General features: G+C 36.9%; 1 protein-coding gene across 1 annotated transcript in view; it reads left to right on the top strand.

Annotated features, from left to right (window-relative positions):
- The window catches only part of DIP-gamma (Dpr-interacting protein gamma), a 268,534-nt gene that overhangs the window by 228,806 nt on the left and 20,784 nt on the right, over window positions 1-18,944 (top strand). Inside the window, exons 5-6 of the mRNA XM_065366972.1 lie at window positions 9,214-9,342; window positions 9,438-9,573. Coding sequence (XP_065223044.1) covers window positions 9,214-9,342; window positions 9,438-9,573 — 265 coding nt within the window. The remainder of the gene's footprint in view (window positions 1-9,213; window positions 9,343-9,437; window positions 9,574-18,944) is intronic.

Below are 18,944 nucleotides of genomic sequence, written 5' to 3'. Positions count from 1 at the left end.
CCCTGAGCACAAATATTGCGTCAGATTTTGTTTAACACTCATACAGCCCCTCCAGGGCCTCAGCCCCCCTCAATTTTCACTATTCTTGAAATACGGCTACTTGTATAATATTGGCGTCGTGTTCATAATGAATCGAACCTCCTGAATAAAATGATATTTAGAGGTCAAAAATACATCCGAAAATTGTGTTTAAAAAATTGTGTATACCAATTTTCATTTATAAAAAGCATAAAAACGCCATTTTGAGGGGTAATTATGAGGGGAGGGGGTTGAAAATTTTTATGGGGATACCACTTATGAATGTCTACAACATACTAAAACATTGAAAAAATCGGTTCACATGGGGTTGAGAAAATTATTGAAGTTATTGTAATTTCAGAAAAGGGGAGGTTTCTCAAAAAGGGAGGGGTCGGGGGGGTCTGAAACTTTCCACGCGTAAGTCTTTCGATGGTACCCACCTACCATGCAAATTTCAACCCGAAACAACTTGCGTTGGATTGTTTCCCTTGTTGTCTGGTATTTGTAACCAAGGGGGGGAGGTGGGTCCACCATAGCAGCGAGGGGGATGGAAAAATGCTCGTAATATAATTCGTTGGAAAAGAAATTCAATTATGAACAATTTATGTTTGATATTACAGATTTTTCTTCAACTTTGAAACTTTTCATTAAAAATGTGAAAAAACGTAAAATTGATGTTTTCTGGAGGGATATTTACGAAATTTGAGGGGGAAGGTTTGCTCCAAAACAAATTTTGATGAGCTCAAATTGTAGATCTGATGTTAAGGAACAATTTTTGTTCAATAATTTTTTTGTACGACCCATAGATTAGGAGATACATGAATTTCAAATGTTGGGGGGTGGACCCTCGGAAAAGGGGGAGGGGAAAAATAGGCATACAAGCTAAATTTATTCGCTCTAGTGTGTAGAACAAAAATCAATCATAAAATTGCTTTTAACAAGAATTGCGAGCGGGAGCTTTTTTTGGTGAAATTGAGACCTGGCTATATGCACTGACCATCATTTTGTTCAGGGAATAATGAGAATGGAAACAACAAGAATACCAGCCAGGAAAAATGAAAAGAAAATCAACACAAGAGCCCTGGATGACCCAACCAACCAATGGCTGTACCAAAGATAGATGAACATCATAAGTGAAGAGATACCAAGAAGCCAGGACATAGAAGAAGAATGGAAAAATATCAAATCTATTGAGACAAAAGCGGCAAAAGAAAGCTTAGGAATGGTTCCTTGCAGAATCAGGGCAAAGCAAATAAAGAATTGAAACAACAAAATCCAAGAACTCATACAAAAGAAAAGATAGGCATTTAGAAAATTCACGAGCATACAAAGTGAGGTTGATGGTGAAGAATATCAAAAATGGTTGGCAAAAGTCAAGACAAAGTCTAGGAAATTGCAGGGAGAGCGCTGGGAAAATTTTATCACATTCCTGGAGCATGACACATACAAATTATGGCCAAAGGTGTATAAGATTATAAGGAGAATTAACACAAATTTCAACGAAAGAGTAGGTTTGCCAAAAATTAAAATCAACGATGCAAAGGAATATTTTGAAGAACTCTGGAGTGATGAAAATGCACAAGATACAATGATAGAAGATGAAATTGGAGAAACAGAAGACAGAATTTCATTTAAAGAGTTATAAGAAGCTTTGAAAACAGCAAAAAATGTGAAAGCTCCAGGAGAAGATGGCATACCAACAGAATTATACAAATACGCAAGTGGTGAATTTAAAAGAAGACTGCTGGAATTCCTAAATAGGATGTACCAAGAAGAAAAAGTACCTGAAGAATTCAAAACGGCAATTGTAATACCACTGTTCAAGAAAGGTGATATGTCAAACCTGAAAAACTACTGAGGAATAAGTCAACTCAACACCTGCTACAAGATATATGCAAAAATACTGGCAAAACCACCGGCAGATCATGCAGAAGAAAAGTTGTCAGAAAGTCAAAACGGATTCAGAAAAGGAAGATCATGCACTGACGCAAGTTATACAGTAAAACTACTGATGGAAAAAAGGATCAAATACAACCTAGAAACACACATGTGCTTAATAGACCTAGAAAAAGCATATGATAGGGTAAATAGGAAAAAACTGTTCGAAGTCCTAAAAGATGAAGAAATAACATATACAATGTGAAAGTTAATAAACAGCATATATGAGAACACTAGAATAAGAGTACGAATTGGAAATAAACTCTCAGAACAAGCAGAAATAAACAGAGGAGTTTGTCAGGGTGCCAGGGATGCCCACTGTCATGTGTTTTATTGAACATGTACATGGATCACAATATGGTAAAAGAATGGCAGAAAATGAAGCCAACTGGAATTAAAACAGACAGAAGGTAGGAAATGTCAACAGTGCTATTCGCGGATGATCAAGCAGTGCCAGCCGAAACAGAAGATGACCTACAGAGATCAATGTACAATCTAACAAAGACATCAGAAAAATATGATATGAGAATATCATGAGCGAAAACAAACACCATGGCCTTCAAAGGAAAGGAACCAGTAAGAAGCAAGATTGTAATTAATGGAAAAATCATCGAGCAGGTGAATAATGAAGGTGTACAATACCCTAGCAATACCAATGATGACTTATGGAAGCGAGGTATGGGCACTGAAGAAATCTGATAAAAGAAGAATAATGGCAGCGGAGATGAAGTTCATGAGGAGAACGGGAGGGGTGACTCTCAGAGATAGAGTCCCATCTGAGAAAATAGCAGCAGATCTCGGAGTGAAGCCAGTCATGAAGAAGATAAAACAGTATAGGAAAGATTGGAGAAATCATGTCAACAGGATGGAGGAAACAAGATCACCAAAACACGTCCTCCAATATACACTAACGGTGAAGAGAAGCAGAGGGAGACCAAGGAGGAAACTCACTGATACCTCAGGCTCATCCTCAACAGGTTCCACACCATAGCAGACAGGCCAACGGGCCTACCGCTTACAAGGAAACGACAACGACAACGATAAAAATTGCGAGTGAATTTTTTTTTCAAAATTCATTTTTGTTCAAATGCTTTTAAAAAATCCTATTTTCAAGAAAAAAATCACGAATCTACTCGATGTTTAGCGACCAAGATGAATTGGTTCTCGAAAATGTGCAAGAGATAAGAAAAATATCCACGAGAATTGAAAAATTCACCCTCGAAGGAGGGAGAACAGGGGGTTAGCAAAGTACATAAATGATGCTAGACATATTATGAACATTCCATCGAACAATCACCACTATTTTATTCTTTCATCAGTACACGTATTATTTTACTTGTGGAAAAAATGAACAAATCCGCACGCTCGCGTTCCTCGTCGCCTTTCAATACGCGTGATATTCCCTTTAGAATTGAAACAACTCCGTCTCATTAATAATTTCCACCTTCGAAACGACGTCCAATCGTAACGCAGGGTAAATAGTACTACCTAACCTAGCATTCGCCGGAAAACGTCAGCGCCATCGCCACTGCGTTCTGCTATAGAGGAGAAAAAAAACTATACGAAAGAGACACGCTACATTAAAAAGAAACTTTGCGGCTTTTTCTTGCAGACATTTGCTTATTCAAAATGAGCTCGTAAACTTTGATAATTCAACGTAACAAAAGTTATTATAAAAGGAATTATATTTTTATGTAAAGCAGTTCTGTTTCTCGAGAATCGAGACTTTTCCAAGTCAAATATTATACCGAAAGCGACGCGTCTCGTCACACCTAAAAAACACACACACACACACACACACACAAACAATGCTGAGCAGCAAATTTTCAACGTACCTATTCTGTAACCACCATAATTCGAAATGGTGAAATTCATCTGAAATATTGGATTCTTTGAACAAGAAAGTTATAAAATTTTGCATATAGGTATCATAAGATAGGTATCAAATTAAATGGTATAAAAGTCACTTAAAATGACTTGGAAATGGACACAATAAAGGGTATTCCCGGGTAAAATAGGTAAAATGCCTCTGTCCTCAGATTTTTAAAATTTTTGTGAAAAATTGTTAGGTTCCTTTTAAAAAAATGTTGGAGCCAAAAAATCCCCCATCCCATCCCCCTTGCCCACAACGGCGAAAAACGCTTTTTTTCGGGAGGGAGGGAGGGAGGGAGGGAATAATACTTCAACGAGTTTTGAATAAAAATTGTTGAATTCACTCAAAATAATATTGAGGAGGCATGAGTCTCTAGCAAGGTGAATTTTTTCAAAAAATTTGGTCCCCGTCTCGGGGGGGGGGAGTTATCAACAAAAGACTTTTGAAACCGCCGTATCTCCGAACCTAATTCGAGTTCACAAAATTTTCTTTCTTCCAAAAATATATCTGCATGAGTAGTGAGTACTGTAATTGGTATTTTTTCAAATTTTTTCTCCAGTTAGGTCATCTTAAAAACTCGAAAAACACTCAAAAATGTGTTTTTCATGTCACGGCACCACCAAAAAAAGCAATAATACCAGTAACATAAGTCTGAAATTCCGCATGGGGGCCTCCAAAAACAATATAAAATCAAACAAATCCTGAAAAACTCAATTTTGGGGTCATAGGCAACCCCCCCCCCCAATTTTGCGGCGAAAAAAGATTGACAATACGGGTATCGTTATCATATGAATCGAACTCGCTGAACACGAATATGAAGTTAGATTTGCAGTTAGACCCTCCTAAGGGTCACATTGGGGGAGGGGATGCCCAAAAATTATTGAGTTTTTGATTTTGGAACCAACGTGATGGCAATTTTTTGATCATTGTTGCCACCTTCGAAAAATTAAAAAAAAAAATTAAATTTTTGACGACCATAATATGCTTTTAGTTTAAGGAATAATATCTTTCAATATTTTTTCGTCATTAATGCGAAACATTTCCGAAGAAGAAATTTTCCTAACACCAAGTAGTCCAAAAATAACGATTTGCAAATTTCCAATCTCTCAATAGAACCCTAAAAGTGGTCTTGTATTTTGACAGCAGCGAAAAAACACAATTTTTTCGAAAATGTCTATTAGACCGGGCAAATAGCAGTTTTAAAAAGGAAAAAATTGGCATATCAATTTTTTCTTCGGGAATGTGTTCAGATGGACCCCCTTAACTAACAAAAAAAAACCGACCCTCCTACTCCTGGAGCTAATTTTTTTAGGGGGCTAAAACCGCTTGCGATTCACGTTTTTTGCGTTTTACTCCGTAAATATTGGGTTTACGATAAAAACTACCATGACAAAAAATGTTCCTCTTCAAATTCTCGATAATTAGATACTACTCTCGATACCCATCTCTCAAGGGGGGTGCCTAAAAAAAGGGGTGGAAAGAGTAGGTGTTTCAAAAAAATGTAAGTCCAGTAAATTAATCAAAATTACCACTTGATATGTATTATTCGTTTTCGCTCAATTTTTTTTACAAAGTCTACACACCCAACTACCAATTAAACCACCACTGACTGGTCTTCAACCCTCCCCGGGGGTTGGTGGGGGGTGCTTGATTTTTCAAGTTACACACAACTGAATCACGTTTTCGAAAAACGAATGTGGACGTGCGATATATCGAAGAGTATGTTTTCGAGGTCTCTGAATACGAATATGAATTTATTTTCTGGGTGTAACCCCTCAAAGCCCCTCTGTGCCCCAAAAAGGGGGTCAAAATGTTGAAAAATCGCGAAAAGTCGAGTGATATATCGAATGGTAAGTTTTCGAGGTCGTTGAGTACGAATATGAATCTATTTTTTGGGCCAACCCCTGGAAGCCCTTCTCTGCCCCAAAAAGAGGGTCAAAATTTTGAAAAATCGCGATAAGTCGAGTGATATATCGAATTTTTGTAGCCTACTCACTTGTTCTATTTTTAAATCATGAAACAAAACTTTTGAGACTTCCTTCTGAAAAAAATTGAAGTATTTTTGGGAGAAAATGGCTTGTCTTTTCATATTATAACTAAAATTTCTTGCTATTTTCATTTATTATTTCTTCTTCGTCGTCTTCTTCTTCTTCTTCTTCTTCTTTTTTTGTTGAAAATATGAATGTCTAAAAATTTTCTACCAAGTGATGATAAATTTCAGGGGGAGGGGGGGAGACATCAAAGCATCTGAAAATTTTGATTTGAAAAAAAATCGAAATGCTTTTTGAAGTAGTGAAAAAATAATATTGAACCCCTCCCTCTACCATTCAAATAAAATTCGAGAAATTGTCTTGCTTCGCCTTTTTTACTATTTTTTAATCATAAAACAAAAATTTGGGGCCTCCCCTTTCTGAAAAATATTGAGGTAGTTTTGAAAAAAATGGCTCGTATTTTCATATTTTGAATCAAAATTTTTCAATTTCCCACTTATTCTTCCCTTATTTTGGAAATTTCAATTTCTAAAAATTTTCACTCGATAGTAATGATAAATTAGGGAGGGAAAATCTAAACATTTTAAAATTTTGAATTGAAAAAAAAATCAAAATGTTTTTTAAAGTAGGTAGTGAAAAAAATCGATTGTACAATAATATTGAACATCTCCCCTTCCTTTAAAATAAAATATGAGAAATCGTCCTGCTTTTATTACCCTATTTTTTAACATCACTAATTGGTGGAAAGTGTAAAGAGTAAAATGAGTGTTATATTGAAAATGAGTCCTTGGTCTTGATTTCACCGATCTTGAAAATATAATATTCGACAAAATATTACACGATTTCTGGCAACTTTTCAAAATTTTATCCTATTTAGGGGAGCGTAAGGGGGTTTTGAGGAATCGTTGGCAGAAAAACAGTTCATATTCGTACTCAGCGACTTTGAAAACATATCAATCGATATATCACTCGACGTATCGCGATTTTTCAAAATTTTGACCCCCTTTTTGGGGTACAGAGGGGCTTTCAGGGGTTGGACCCAGAAAATAAGTTCATATTCGTATTTAGCGACCTCGAAAACATACTCTTCGATATATCGCACGTCCAGATTCGTTATTCGAATATATGATTCAGTTGTGTGTTACTTGAAAAATCAAGCACCCCCCCCCCCATAAACCCCCGGGGAGGGTTGAAGACCAAACAATGGTAGTTTGATTAGTAGTTGAGTGTGTAGACTTTGCAAAAAAAAAATTGAGCGAAAACGAATAATATTAAGTAGTAATTTTGATTAATTTACTGGACTTGCATTTTTTTGAAACACCTACTCTTTCCCCCCTTTTTTTAGGCATCCCCCCTTGAGGGATGGGTATTGAAAGTAGTATCAAAATATCGAAAATTTGAAGGGGAACATTTTTTGTCATGGTAGTTTTTATCGTAAACCTAATATTTACGGAGTAAAACGCAAAAAACGTGAATCGCAAGCGGTTTTAGCCCCCTAAAAAAATTAGCCCCAGGGGTAGGAGGGTCGGGTTTTTTCTCGTAGTTCAGGGGGTCCATCTGAACACATTCCCGAAGAAAAAATTGATGTGCCAATTTTTTCCTTTTTAAAACTGCTATTTGCCCGGTCTAATAGACATTTTCGAAAAAATTGTGTTTTTTCGCTGCAGCTCCTACCAAATTTGTTATGAGAAAAATAGCCCAGCCTCGAATGAAAATATTTGAGCTTCGGCGTCGATCTATGCTATTGCGCTGTCAAAATACAAGACCACTTTTAGGGTTCTATTGAGAGATTGGAAATTTGCAAATCGTTATTTTTGGGCTACTTGGTGTTAGGAAAATTTCTTCTTCGGAAATGTTTCGCATTAATGACGAAAAAATATTGAAAGATATTATTCCTTAAACTAAAAGCATATTACGGTCGTCAAAAATTTATTTTTTTTTTTTTTGATTTTTCGAAGGTGGCAACAATGATCAAAAAATTGGCATCACGTTGGTTCCAAAATCAAAAACTCAATAATTTTTGGGCATCCCCTCCCCCAATGTGACCCTTAGGAGGGTCTAACTGCAAATCTAACTTCATATTCGTGTTCAGCGAGTTCGATTCATGTGATAACCATACCCATATTATCATCCTTCTTTCGCCCCAAAATTGAAGGAGGGGGTGCCTATGACCCCAAAATTGGGTTTTGCAGGAGTTATTTGATTTTCTATTGTTTTTGGAGGTCCCCATGCAGAATTTCAGAGGTGCTGTGACACAATAAACATATTTTTGAGTGTTTTTTGAGTTTTTGAAGATGATCCACTTGGAGAAAAAATTTGAAAAAAATTAAGATTCGCAGATACGGCGGCGGTTTCAAAATTTCTTTTGCAAATATCTCCCCCCCCCCCGGGGGGCCAAAAAATGTTGAACAAATTCACGTCGCTAGACTCATGTCTCCTTGATATATTTTGAGTGAATTCAAAAATTTTTATTTAAAATTCGTTGGAATATGATTTTTTCCCGAAAAAAAACGTTTTTTCTCCATATGCGGGCAGAGGAGGGGGAGGGGTGAGGGAATTTTTTGGCTCCAACATTTTTTTTAAAGGCACCCAACAATGTTTCATCAAAATTTTAAAAATCCGAGGACAGAGGCATTTCACCTATTCTACCTGGGAATACCCTGATGTTGTAAAATATTGCCACCTCACACAAAAAATTGATGGAAAAATAACAACTACAAAAAAATTGATAAATATCACCAAAACGACCAAAAAATGCCAAAAACTAGATAAACCTACACTTGGAAACAACTTTGAAACCTTATATGTATTCTCAGAAAATTGGCAAAACTAACACATTGGGTCAGTATCATGCGACTCATCAAAATAGATCGAAATTTTATGAAAAATTCAAATAATCGACTGAAATGTATTTAAAGCAATTTTTAAGATGAGCCAAAACTTACTCGAATCGATGATTTTTGAGATGTTTTGAAAACGTATCATGCAACTCATCAAAATTGATTGAAATTTTACGAGAAATTAGAATATTTCGAGAGAAATAGTTTTTGAGTAATTCTGAGCTCGAAAAATTGAGACATGATTTCCGAAATTTTTGAAAGAACTAACATACCACTAATCGAGATTGGGTAAAATTTCGGCAAAGAATCAAAATTTTTCATCTCGACTTCTTTTGAACCCTTTTGAACCCGAAATTGAGTCATTTTTCAGGATAGTTATGAAAACTTTATGTAAAATTCAAAAAATAATTCGTTCAAAAACGCTCTAAAAAAGTTTTCGCATTTAGGGTAGAATACGTAAATATAATCTCGAAAGCTGAATTTTGAACGATTAAACGAATAATACAGCGAAATACGAACTGAGCCAGTACCTTTTTTTCTGTTTGTTCGACAGTCGATTCGTATAACGGTAGCACGCTGTATTTTTGGAAAGTGGACAGACGACAGATGGGAGCTTATTTATGCATCGCCAGCAACGATGTACCACCAGCGGTCAGCAAACGGATAATATTAAGCGTGAATTGTAAGTACGAGTACACGACGAATTGCAGGCGACTACTCTTCGACACCGTGACACATCGTACAAATTTTACCAAATTTTAATATCTCATTTTGCAGTCTCGCCCAGTATCCGAGTACCTAACCAATTACTCGGAGCTCCGCTCAACACCGACGTTCAACTGGAATGCATCGTCGAAGCTTTCCCAAACACAGTCAATTACTGGGATAAAAACGGAGAAATCATATTCGACGGGTAAGTAAATTTCACCTACGCTAATTAATTATAGCTATCTATAGGTAGGTGGTATTTACAGTTGGAAAAACTTTCACGGTGACGTCTCGAACAGGGGGAAAAAACCGAAATATCGAGAAAAAAAAAGTATCCCAGTGTTTAAAAAAAAAAAGTTAGTTTGATCGGCTATATCCCGGCGTAACGTTAATTATGATTAAAAAGTTGAAAGTTTGCAATTTTTAGACAGATAGGTGTAGTAGATGAGCGGAGTGGGGGAGGGGAGGGAAAACTCGGAAAACCCTATAACGTTGCGCCGCTGGTGGAGGTGCGACATCGAACGCGAAAAAAATCTCTTCTAACCGCTGCGCCTTTAATTTTGTTAATTAATAATCAGCCGAGGGAAAAAAATCGCCCGGCAAAAGACAATAAGATGTTTTTGATGGCATAATTTAAAAGGAACGAAACAATTTAGAAGATGCGACGGGACCGTAAAATATATTTTAAGAGCTGCCTGCTTCACGCAGAATGCGAAACACAAACGTCGCGTCGTCTCCTCCTCATCCTCAATTCCTCATTCTCGTCCTCGTCCTCGTCGCACACTCCAAATCCCCTTGCTCGTCGTTCGCTCTTTCTCATCTGCACACCACACCGCCGCATACATTTACACTAGAGTCGCAGGAGGCATGGCACGTAGTAGGTATCTCGCTCATCGTAGATACTTCTCCAGCAACTGTGCAGCTCTATTCTCCAAATTAAGATATTTAAACGTTACCGCGCTCTTCATAATCGATTCGTCTTATAATGGCTTCGAATTACTTCACATCCGCGCGATAGAATATTAACACATTCGCGACACATCTATCACATTACTCTTTATAGCACGAGTGAGTACTTCTACGTAGCCCACGTACTCATTCTGACAGTTTTCACTTTATTTTGTGATCAGTGAACATTGAACGATACTTACATTGATGTGCTTCGAGAAAAATCTGCAATGAATACTCGTATTTCAAGTTGAAATGAACAGCACTTATTTTGAAGTTTTTTGCACTCCTAACGTGATAGGTATTAAAAGCCCTCTTCGAGTTTAAAAAAATCTAATTTCCCAAAAAAATGTTTATTTTAGAATCTGAAGTCTGAATAATTCCTTTCAAGAAGAAACCTTCTTCGGTCATCCACAATGTTAATCTTCTGGCGAAGAGCCCTCAAAAGTTGAAATTTTTCTTAAAGAAACTGAATACATCAAATTTGGCGAAAATTTTTTGAAAATTTTCCAAGCCTGTGTCAGAGTTAAGTAACACTTTTCAAGCAATGTTGATTCCCTCGTTTGAAACCTAACTAACAGGAGAACCATTGGAACTAGTTTTCTCTGATTTGAACGAAACTAAATTTCATCCCTTAAAATGTATTCCAAAACATGGAAAAGACAGCTAAGAGTTGATAGACGAGTGAAAAATTGTAATTTTGAAACTTTCAAAAAAATGGTAAAGTTGACTCTCAAAAATTGGGGTACAGTTTAAAAAAAAATTAATACCTGCATGAAAATGTACAAAGCACCAAATATAGGCTTCTGAATTTATAGTTGGTTTGCAATTTTTGTAGTAGGAGAGCTCGCGTGGGGATCAATTGCATCCTTGCATTACATGAGTTTCGGATATGGGGGGGGGACATTTGTGAGGAGGCCAGTGCACTTGCTAAGGGCTTCACACGAGCCTCTCACATTGGACTTAAGAGTACAATACTAGATATGGCTAATTATTTTAGGCTGAAAAATGTAGGAAAATAGGTATGATTAGTTAACTTGTTCTACTTTGCAAATATGTACAGCATTATAATACAAAAAAGAAATTGTAATACAAGAATGAAGCCCACACTAAATTAGTTTAAGGTTATGGTTTGAGAAGAATATATTTAGGATATGCATAGGTTTTGAAAAAATCTAACTATAGTTATTTACAGCTTGAGGTAGGGCATTTTAATGGGTTATTTACAGGGCTTTTACTGGTCGATGTTTGGTTGATAGATCAGGATTGAAGCTGTTACTCCTTCTGGGTGCATACTCTGACAGTAACTGGGTGGTCCCTGAAGCATTCGATGATGGATTGTTTCACTGTTGGCCACTCCAGTTTATCCAGACCACACCCTAGTCTTGGTACTGCTATCTTTTTGATCTTAAGTTGATCGCATTTGGCAGCAAGTGCTTTCATTGTCGTTACAAAGTCCTTGATTGACGGCTTATCATTGTAGTGTTCTTTGGTGATTGCGTAGAGTATGTAATTTCCACCTTTTTTGAGCTCAACTACTTCACCAACCTTAGCAAGTTAGCACCCCTTGACTTCAGAGTGTCCTGGTTGCCGAAGGCTCGTTTAAATAGGAGCGCAATGCCCTTGGACATCCTGAAATCCCTGCTGACACAATGGGCCAGGGCAAACTGTGGGTATTGTCTAAACAGATCGTCCTCTAATTCCTCTAGGGTGAAGATCCCATTTGATTTGGTCTCTATCTTTCCCCAGTTGGAGTGTTGGATTTTCTTTTCTAGTTCCTTCTCAGCTTGTTTGAGAATTTTCTCCACCCCAGCCGGGGTTATTTGGCCCATCCGAAGGTAATCGCTGTATGGCAGTAGACAACCCACAGCAGCTGGCCCAACTGGGCGGTAGAATCTCTCTTTTATCCCTCTTAGTACAAGGTACTGCATTGTGGGTTGGTATATGTGATGTGAAAATATCAGAGAGTAGGGATGGCCCAGTTCACCATCAGTGATCAACTGGTCCATTGCCTTGTCAACTATGTTACATGCCACATTTTGGTTTTCAATATCAGCAAAGTGTTTACCAAGGATTGATTGGGGACTAATAGGATTGTCCAGCCTTGGTTTACATGTGTGTCTGAAAGGTGGATTTGAAGTTGTTTTGGAGCCTCCAGCGACTTTTTGAAAATTACTGGAGCCTCCAGTGGATTTTTGGAACTTTAGATGTCTCAAAATTTCATAAAATAGAGATGGAAAGCCAAAATTCATTCTGCAAACTAATTTCAATACGCTACGAAATCAACTGCAGGTGGATTTGAAGGATCGTTTTGGAGCCTTCAGCGACTTTTTGAAAATTACTGGAGCCTCCAGTGGATTTTTGAAACTTGAAATTTTCCAAAAATTTCATCAAACGGAGATGGAAAGCTGAAATTCATTTTGCAAACTAACTTTAATACGCTACGAAGTCGACTGCAGGTGGATTTCATGTCATTTTGGTGCCTCCAGCAACTTTTTGAAAGGTTGTATTGCGTTTTTTGGAAAATTGAAATTTCCAAAAAAATAGCTGGAAGCTTCAAAACTATTTGAAACCACCATGTAGGTAAATTTCAGCTTGCTAACTCCATTTGATTAATGTTGTAGGAATTTTCAAGTTTCAAAAATCTGATGGCGACTCCAGTAATTTTTAAAAAGTCACTGGAGGCTCCAAAACGGCTTCAAATACATTTGCAATTGACTTCATAGCGTATGGAAATTAGTTAGCAGAATGAATTTCAGCTTTCCAGCTCCATTTAATGAAATTTTGTGGGAATTTCGAGTTCCAAAAATAAAATTTTCGCCAAAATGTGAGAAAAAAATCAAAATTTTACCAATTTAATTAGAAAGCTGAAATTTGGGATATATTTATTGTACCCTATTTTCGACCCGCTAAATCGATTAGAAACTGTTTCAACCCGTTTTGAGCAGTTCTGGAGTCTCCAGCACATTTTTGAAACTCGAAATTCCCACAAAATTTCATCAAAATGGAGTTGGAAAGCCGAAATTTATTCTGAAAACTAATTTCAATACGCTACGAAGTCGACTGCAGGTAGATTTGAAGTCGTTTTGGAGCCTCCAGCGACTTTCTGAAAATTACTGGAGCCTCCAGTAGATTTTTGAAACTTTAAATTTCCCCAAAATTTCGTCAAATGGATATGGAAAGCTGAAATTATCTATGCACTCCAATTTTAACACCCTCTGAAGACGACTTCAAGAGAGTTCAAGTCATTTTGGAGCCTCCAGCGACTTTTTGAAATTTACCGGAGCCTCCAGTAGATTTTTAAATCTTGAAATTTTCCCAAAATTTCATCAAATGGTGTTAGCAAGCCGAAATCTACTCTGCAAACTAACATCAACACAATATGAAGTCAACTGCATGGTGGTTTCAAGTGGTTTTGAAGCTTCCAGCTACTTTTTGGAAATTTTGATTCACCTAAAAACTCCATGAAACCTTTCAAAAAGTCACTGGATGCTCCAAAATGACTTGAACCCACTTGAAGTCGTCTTCAGAGAGTGTTGAAATTGGAGTGCATAGTTAATTTCAGCTTAATTTCCATCTCCATTTGATGAAATTTTGGGAAAATTTCCAAGTTTCAAAAATTTACTGGACGCTCCAGTGGAATGTGATGATTTTGGTGTTGAAAGATGCTGAACTTTATACTTTTTCAAAATTTGTTGCCATCAATGAGATGAGTCTATACAACTCCCCCCTTCATAGTGGAATCGAAGTGAAATTGAGGGGATAGAAAATTTTATCTATTCTAATTAAGCTTTTGAGGGGCTAATTTTTTTTCTGCTGAATGCAAATATTTTCATATCCTGTTTGAATCACCCCTCTCTTTGGTTCGAAAATAGGAGGAGGGAAATTGCAATACCATATGACATATCGTTTGTTAGCTTTTTGGAGGTGCTTAGTCCAAATATCGACTTAGTTTTTTGATCTGGCCCTCTCAACGCCTTCAGCAGGGCATCGTCTTCTGAAAAGTTGGATTGCTGGGAGGAGGGAGAAGAAGGAAGAAGGATTAGACATAATTCTGGAATTTTCAAAAAAAGAAGACGAGGAGGGACTTTCTTCACCCACGATGATCATAGTCCAAAAAGTAATGCAGGATTCGGATTCAGAATCTCAAAAAAAAGTACACGATAATACCCATACTGGTTTTTGAATCCAATTTATGATTTTACCCCCTCCCTCCTCTCCAACATCGATGACCATTGACCATAGCCAAAACCTGATATCGGATTCGAATTCAGAGCCTCGAAAAATACATGGGGATACTTATAATATTGTTTTTTGAACCCATTTCACGATTTTATTCCCTCTCCTCTCCTCTCCTCTCCTCCCTTCACCACCCCCTGATGACTATAGCCAAAAACTAACGCCGGATTTGGATTCAGCGCCTCGAAAAATGAACATGAGGATACTACTGTTGAGTTTTGAACCGATATATTAGGATTTCACCCCCTCTACCATCCCCCTTTCCACCCTCTGATGACTATAGCCGAATACTAATGTCAGATTTGGATTTAGAGCCTGAAAAAATGGAATACCCACATCGGTTTTTAAAGCAATTTTATGATTTTATCCTCCTTCCCCACCCCCTAAATGACCGCGGTCAAAAACTGATGTCATATTCGGCTCGAGCACTTAAAAAATACCTTACGTAAGACATATTACAAAATTACTACATTCAAATGGATTCTTTTCCTCCTAAATTTTGTTCAGTTCCCAAATGGAGGGGGCGGGAGGGGGTTAGATTTCTTAAATAGGGCTTCACAGATGAAATTAGACTAAAATGAAGGATTTGAATGTAAAAACATCAACATGTATTTCAATTTTCTTGATCTAGTTTTTGAATAGATCCAAATTTTCCTTTTTTTTCTATGGTGGAGGGGGGTAGTTTTTTTTAATGAAAAAGGGTCAAATTAAATAATTAGAATGCAAACATTTTCTTTTAGTGAACTTGAAGGACAATTAATTTCAGCCTTTCAGGTTGGAGGGTAAAACTTTTACAGGAATTTTTTCTTTACAAAAATCAACAATTTCAAGAAAATAAGATAGCACGAAAATTGCAAAAAAAAATTCCACAAATATAAATAAAAGCCACCCTAGCACAAAGTTGCTTCACCAACGTTACGTTACAAGAATAAACTTGCAGGACATCTCGCTAATTCACTCTCTGCTCGCGATAGACAGCTCAACTCGAGCACCCTATCGAGATTTTACCTCGTTGTAAATTTTTTTTATCTACTCAATCTCGACACGGCGGCGGCGTAATCAATCTTTAGCAATCAATCATTTTACAACGAACGCAAGTTACCCCCCAACCCAAGTAACACAATCTTGAAACTTTCTTTCTTTCTTTATTCTTTTTTCTTTTTGGCGCATCCCTTCTGTTGTCAGTCATCTTTCCCCCTATATAGTTCAACGTGTGCCATTCGAGATTATTGAAAAATTAACATTCGTCTGAAAACAAGCTACCCCTCTAAACTGAGCCCGAAACTACGAGATTTTCTTTCTAAATAATTAACCAGCGGAAAATAAATTCCTAATGACTGCATAAAATCCGGCCTCTTAACATTTCTCTTTTTTTTTTACGTCGCACGCTCATTTTGTCGCCCGTTTCAAAAATTGGCCAACTTATCCAAGATGCTTAATTTTAACGAGGTACAATAATTTTTTTTCTCCTTTTAAATTGTTATTTTGACTCGAGCATATTCGAGCTTCGTACTACATCCGAATTGCGTATTAATCTCCGAAAACATTTGCCTGCATAATGTACATTGTACGAGTACAAGTGTGCAATGTGGGTACATTTCATGCATGTACATTATATAAGAGTGTATGGAAATTCACGTTAGATTTTCTAGGTAGTTCGATAAAAGCACCTGTACCACATTTCGCTGCGCTGATGTACAGAAAAATAACTATGTAAATTTCGCTACAACATGTTTCGTCAAAAACACGAAATTGAAACAAAAAGACGAAATAAACCTCGTCAGCAGCTCAGAAATTTTCTCTGTCAACGGACGTCGCGTTTGGCTGCGTCATGTTTTCTCCATGAGATTGTTTGGCATGTACCTGTTCGTCGTCCATAAATTATATTACCTCGTCTGATCTAAAGTGTTCGATTATTTTTCGGGGGGAGGGGAGGGGGAGGGGTGGCGAAATGCATAAAACAGGATAAAATCTCGAGTTCTAGAAACGGAAATGACAATAATGTTAAACTTGTAATCGCGTTCAAAAATTTTCAAATCATTAAACTAAGCTTTTCCTTTCAATAAAGTTGAATGGAAATTACATTTTTCGAACTACTGGAGTTTCGCCCCCCCCACCCAAAAAAATTCGCCCCTAAACGAAGGGATAGGGGTTGAAAAATCAAAACTATCGAAAAAGGTGGCATTGGTATCCAATTATATGTTTTTGAATTCAATGATTCTTATTCAGACTTCAATTTTTATTCTGAGGATGAACGATTTTCGGATCCAGAATCAAATCATTCGCCAACTAATTGATTAACTCATTAATTTATGAATAAATTAGTTCACGAAACAGTCACATTACGAATTCATTCTTTCGGGAATAATAAACCAAAAATTATTCAATTCGTTTTCAATTACTAATACATATAATATATATACCTACTTATGTCAGTTGAACAATTTCCACGACGCTTGGAGAAACTTCTCAACTTAAGTCAAATTAAATTTGAAGAATTTTTGATAATTTTCAACAGGTAATTTAGGACAAGTTTGCAAAATTTGTGTTCAAATTTTGAGTTATTTTATCAACTTTAATTGATAAGATTAATACCTACCTAGTCGGGGACGCATAAGGATCACCTGCACCCCCATGCCGATCCTCTGGGGCAACTTTTTTCTTAAAGGGGAAGTCCTAAGGAACATTTCTAGCCCTTGTCCTAAAAAAAAAAGGTGGCCCTACTTACAAAATGGCGGCAATTTTGATTGACAGTTCAGCCAAAATCGCAGATTTTGCGTTCCAACATAGGACTTGCACGAAATTTTTCAAACCGTACAGAGGTAGATCGAAAGATCAGGCAACAATTTATCACCTGTCAAAATTTCAAGTGCTAAAGTGTCTTTTCGATTTTTGGCGAATTTTTGAAAATCAAATTTAGGCCAAAAATGAGCGAAAAAATCAAAATTTTAACAAATTGACCAAGAAAGCTGAAATTTGGAATACACCCTATTTTCGACATGCCAACCCGATTGGAAACGATTTCAATCCGTTTTGAGCATTTCTGCAGCCTCCAGCAAATTTTTGAAACTCGATCAGAGATGGAAAGCCGAAATTTACTCTGCAAACTAATCTCAATACGCTACGAAGTCAACTGTAGGAGGATTTCGAGTCGCTTTGGAGCCTCCAGCGACTTTCCGAAAATTACTGGAGTCTCCAGTAGATTTTTGAAACTTGATTTCATCATACGGAGATGGAAAGCCGAAATTTACTCCGTACTCCAAGTTTGACACCCTCTGAAGACGACTTCTCAGGTGGGTTTAAATCATTTCGGAGCCTCCTGCGACTTTTTGAAAATTACTGGAGTTTCTACCAGATTTCTGAAACTTGAAATTCCCACAATATTTTATGAAATGGAGTTGGAAAGCCGAAATTTAATCTGCAAACTGATTTCAATACGCTGCGAAGCAAACTGCAGGTGGATTCCAAGTCGTTTTGGAGCCACCGCCACCAGCGACTTTTTGAAAATTCCTGAAGCCTCCAGCAGATTTTTGAAACTTTAAATTTTCACAAAATTTCATCAAATGAAGATGGAAAGCTGAAATTACTCTACACTCCAATTTTAACACCCTCTGAAAACGACTTCTGGTGGATTTCAAGTCATTTTAGAGCCTCCAACGACTTTTTTGAAAATTACTGGAGCCTCCAGTAGATTTTTGAAAATTGAAATTTCCCCAAAATTTCATCAAACCAAGATGGAGAGTCGAAATTCATTCTGCAAACTAATTTCAATACGCTACGAAGTTGACTGCTGGTGAATTTCAAGTCGTTTTGGAGCCTCCAGCAACTTTTTGTAAGGTTGTATGACGTTTTTTTGGAAAATTGAAATTTCCTAAAAGTAGCTGGAAGCTTCAAAACCATTTGAAACCACCATGTAGTCTGCGAAGTAAATTTCAGCTTGCCAACTCCATTTGATAAATTAATGTTGGGGAAATTTAAAGTTTCAAAAATCTACTGGAGGCTCCAGTAATTTTCAAAAAAGTTGCTGGAGGCCCTGAAATGACTTGAACCCACCTGAAGTCGTCTTCAGAGGGTGTTAAAATTATCTCCATTTGATGAAATTTTGTGAAAATTTAAAGTTTCAAAAATCTACTGAAGGTTTCAGGAATTTTCAAAAAGTTTTTAGAGGCTCCAAAACGACTTGAAATTAAGCTGCAGTACTTCGTAGCGTATATTGAAATTAGTTTTTAGAATAAATGTCAGCTTTACAACTCCAATTTGATGGAATTTTGTGTGAATTTCGAGTTTCAAAAATCTGCTGGAAGCTCCAGAAATGCTCAAAACGAGTTGAAACAGTTTCCAATCGATCTGGCATGTCGAAAATAGGTTATATCCCAAATTTCAGCTTTC

Source organism: Planococcus citri, chromosome 5 (genome assembly GCF_950023065.1).
Source record: "Planococcus citri chromosome 5, ihPlaCitr1.1, whole genome shotgun sequence".
Taxonomy (NCBI): Eukaryota; Metazoa; Arthropoda; class Insecta; order Hemiptera; family Pseudococcidae; genus Planococcus; species Planococcus citri.
This window is presented reverse-complemented; position numbering and strand designations above follow the sequence as displayed.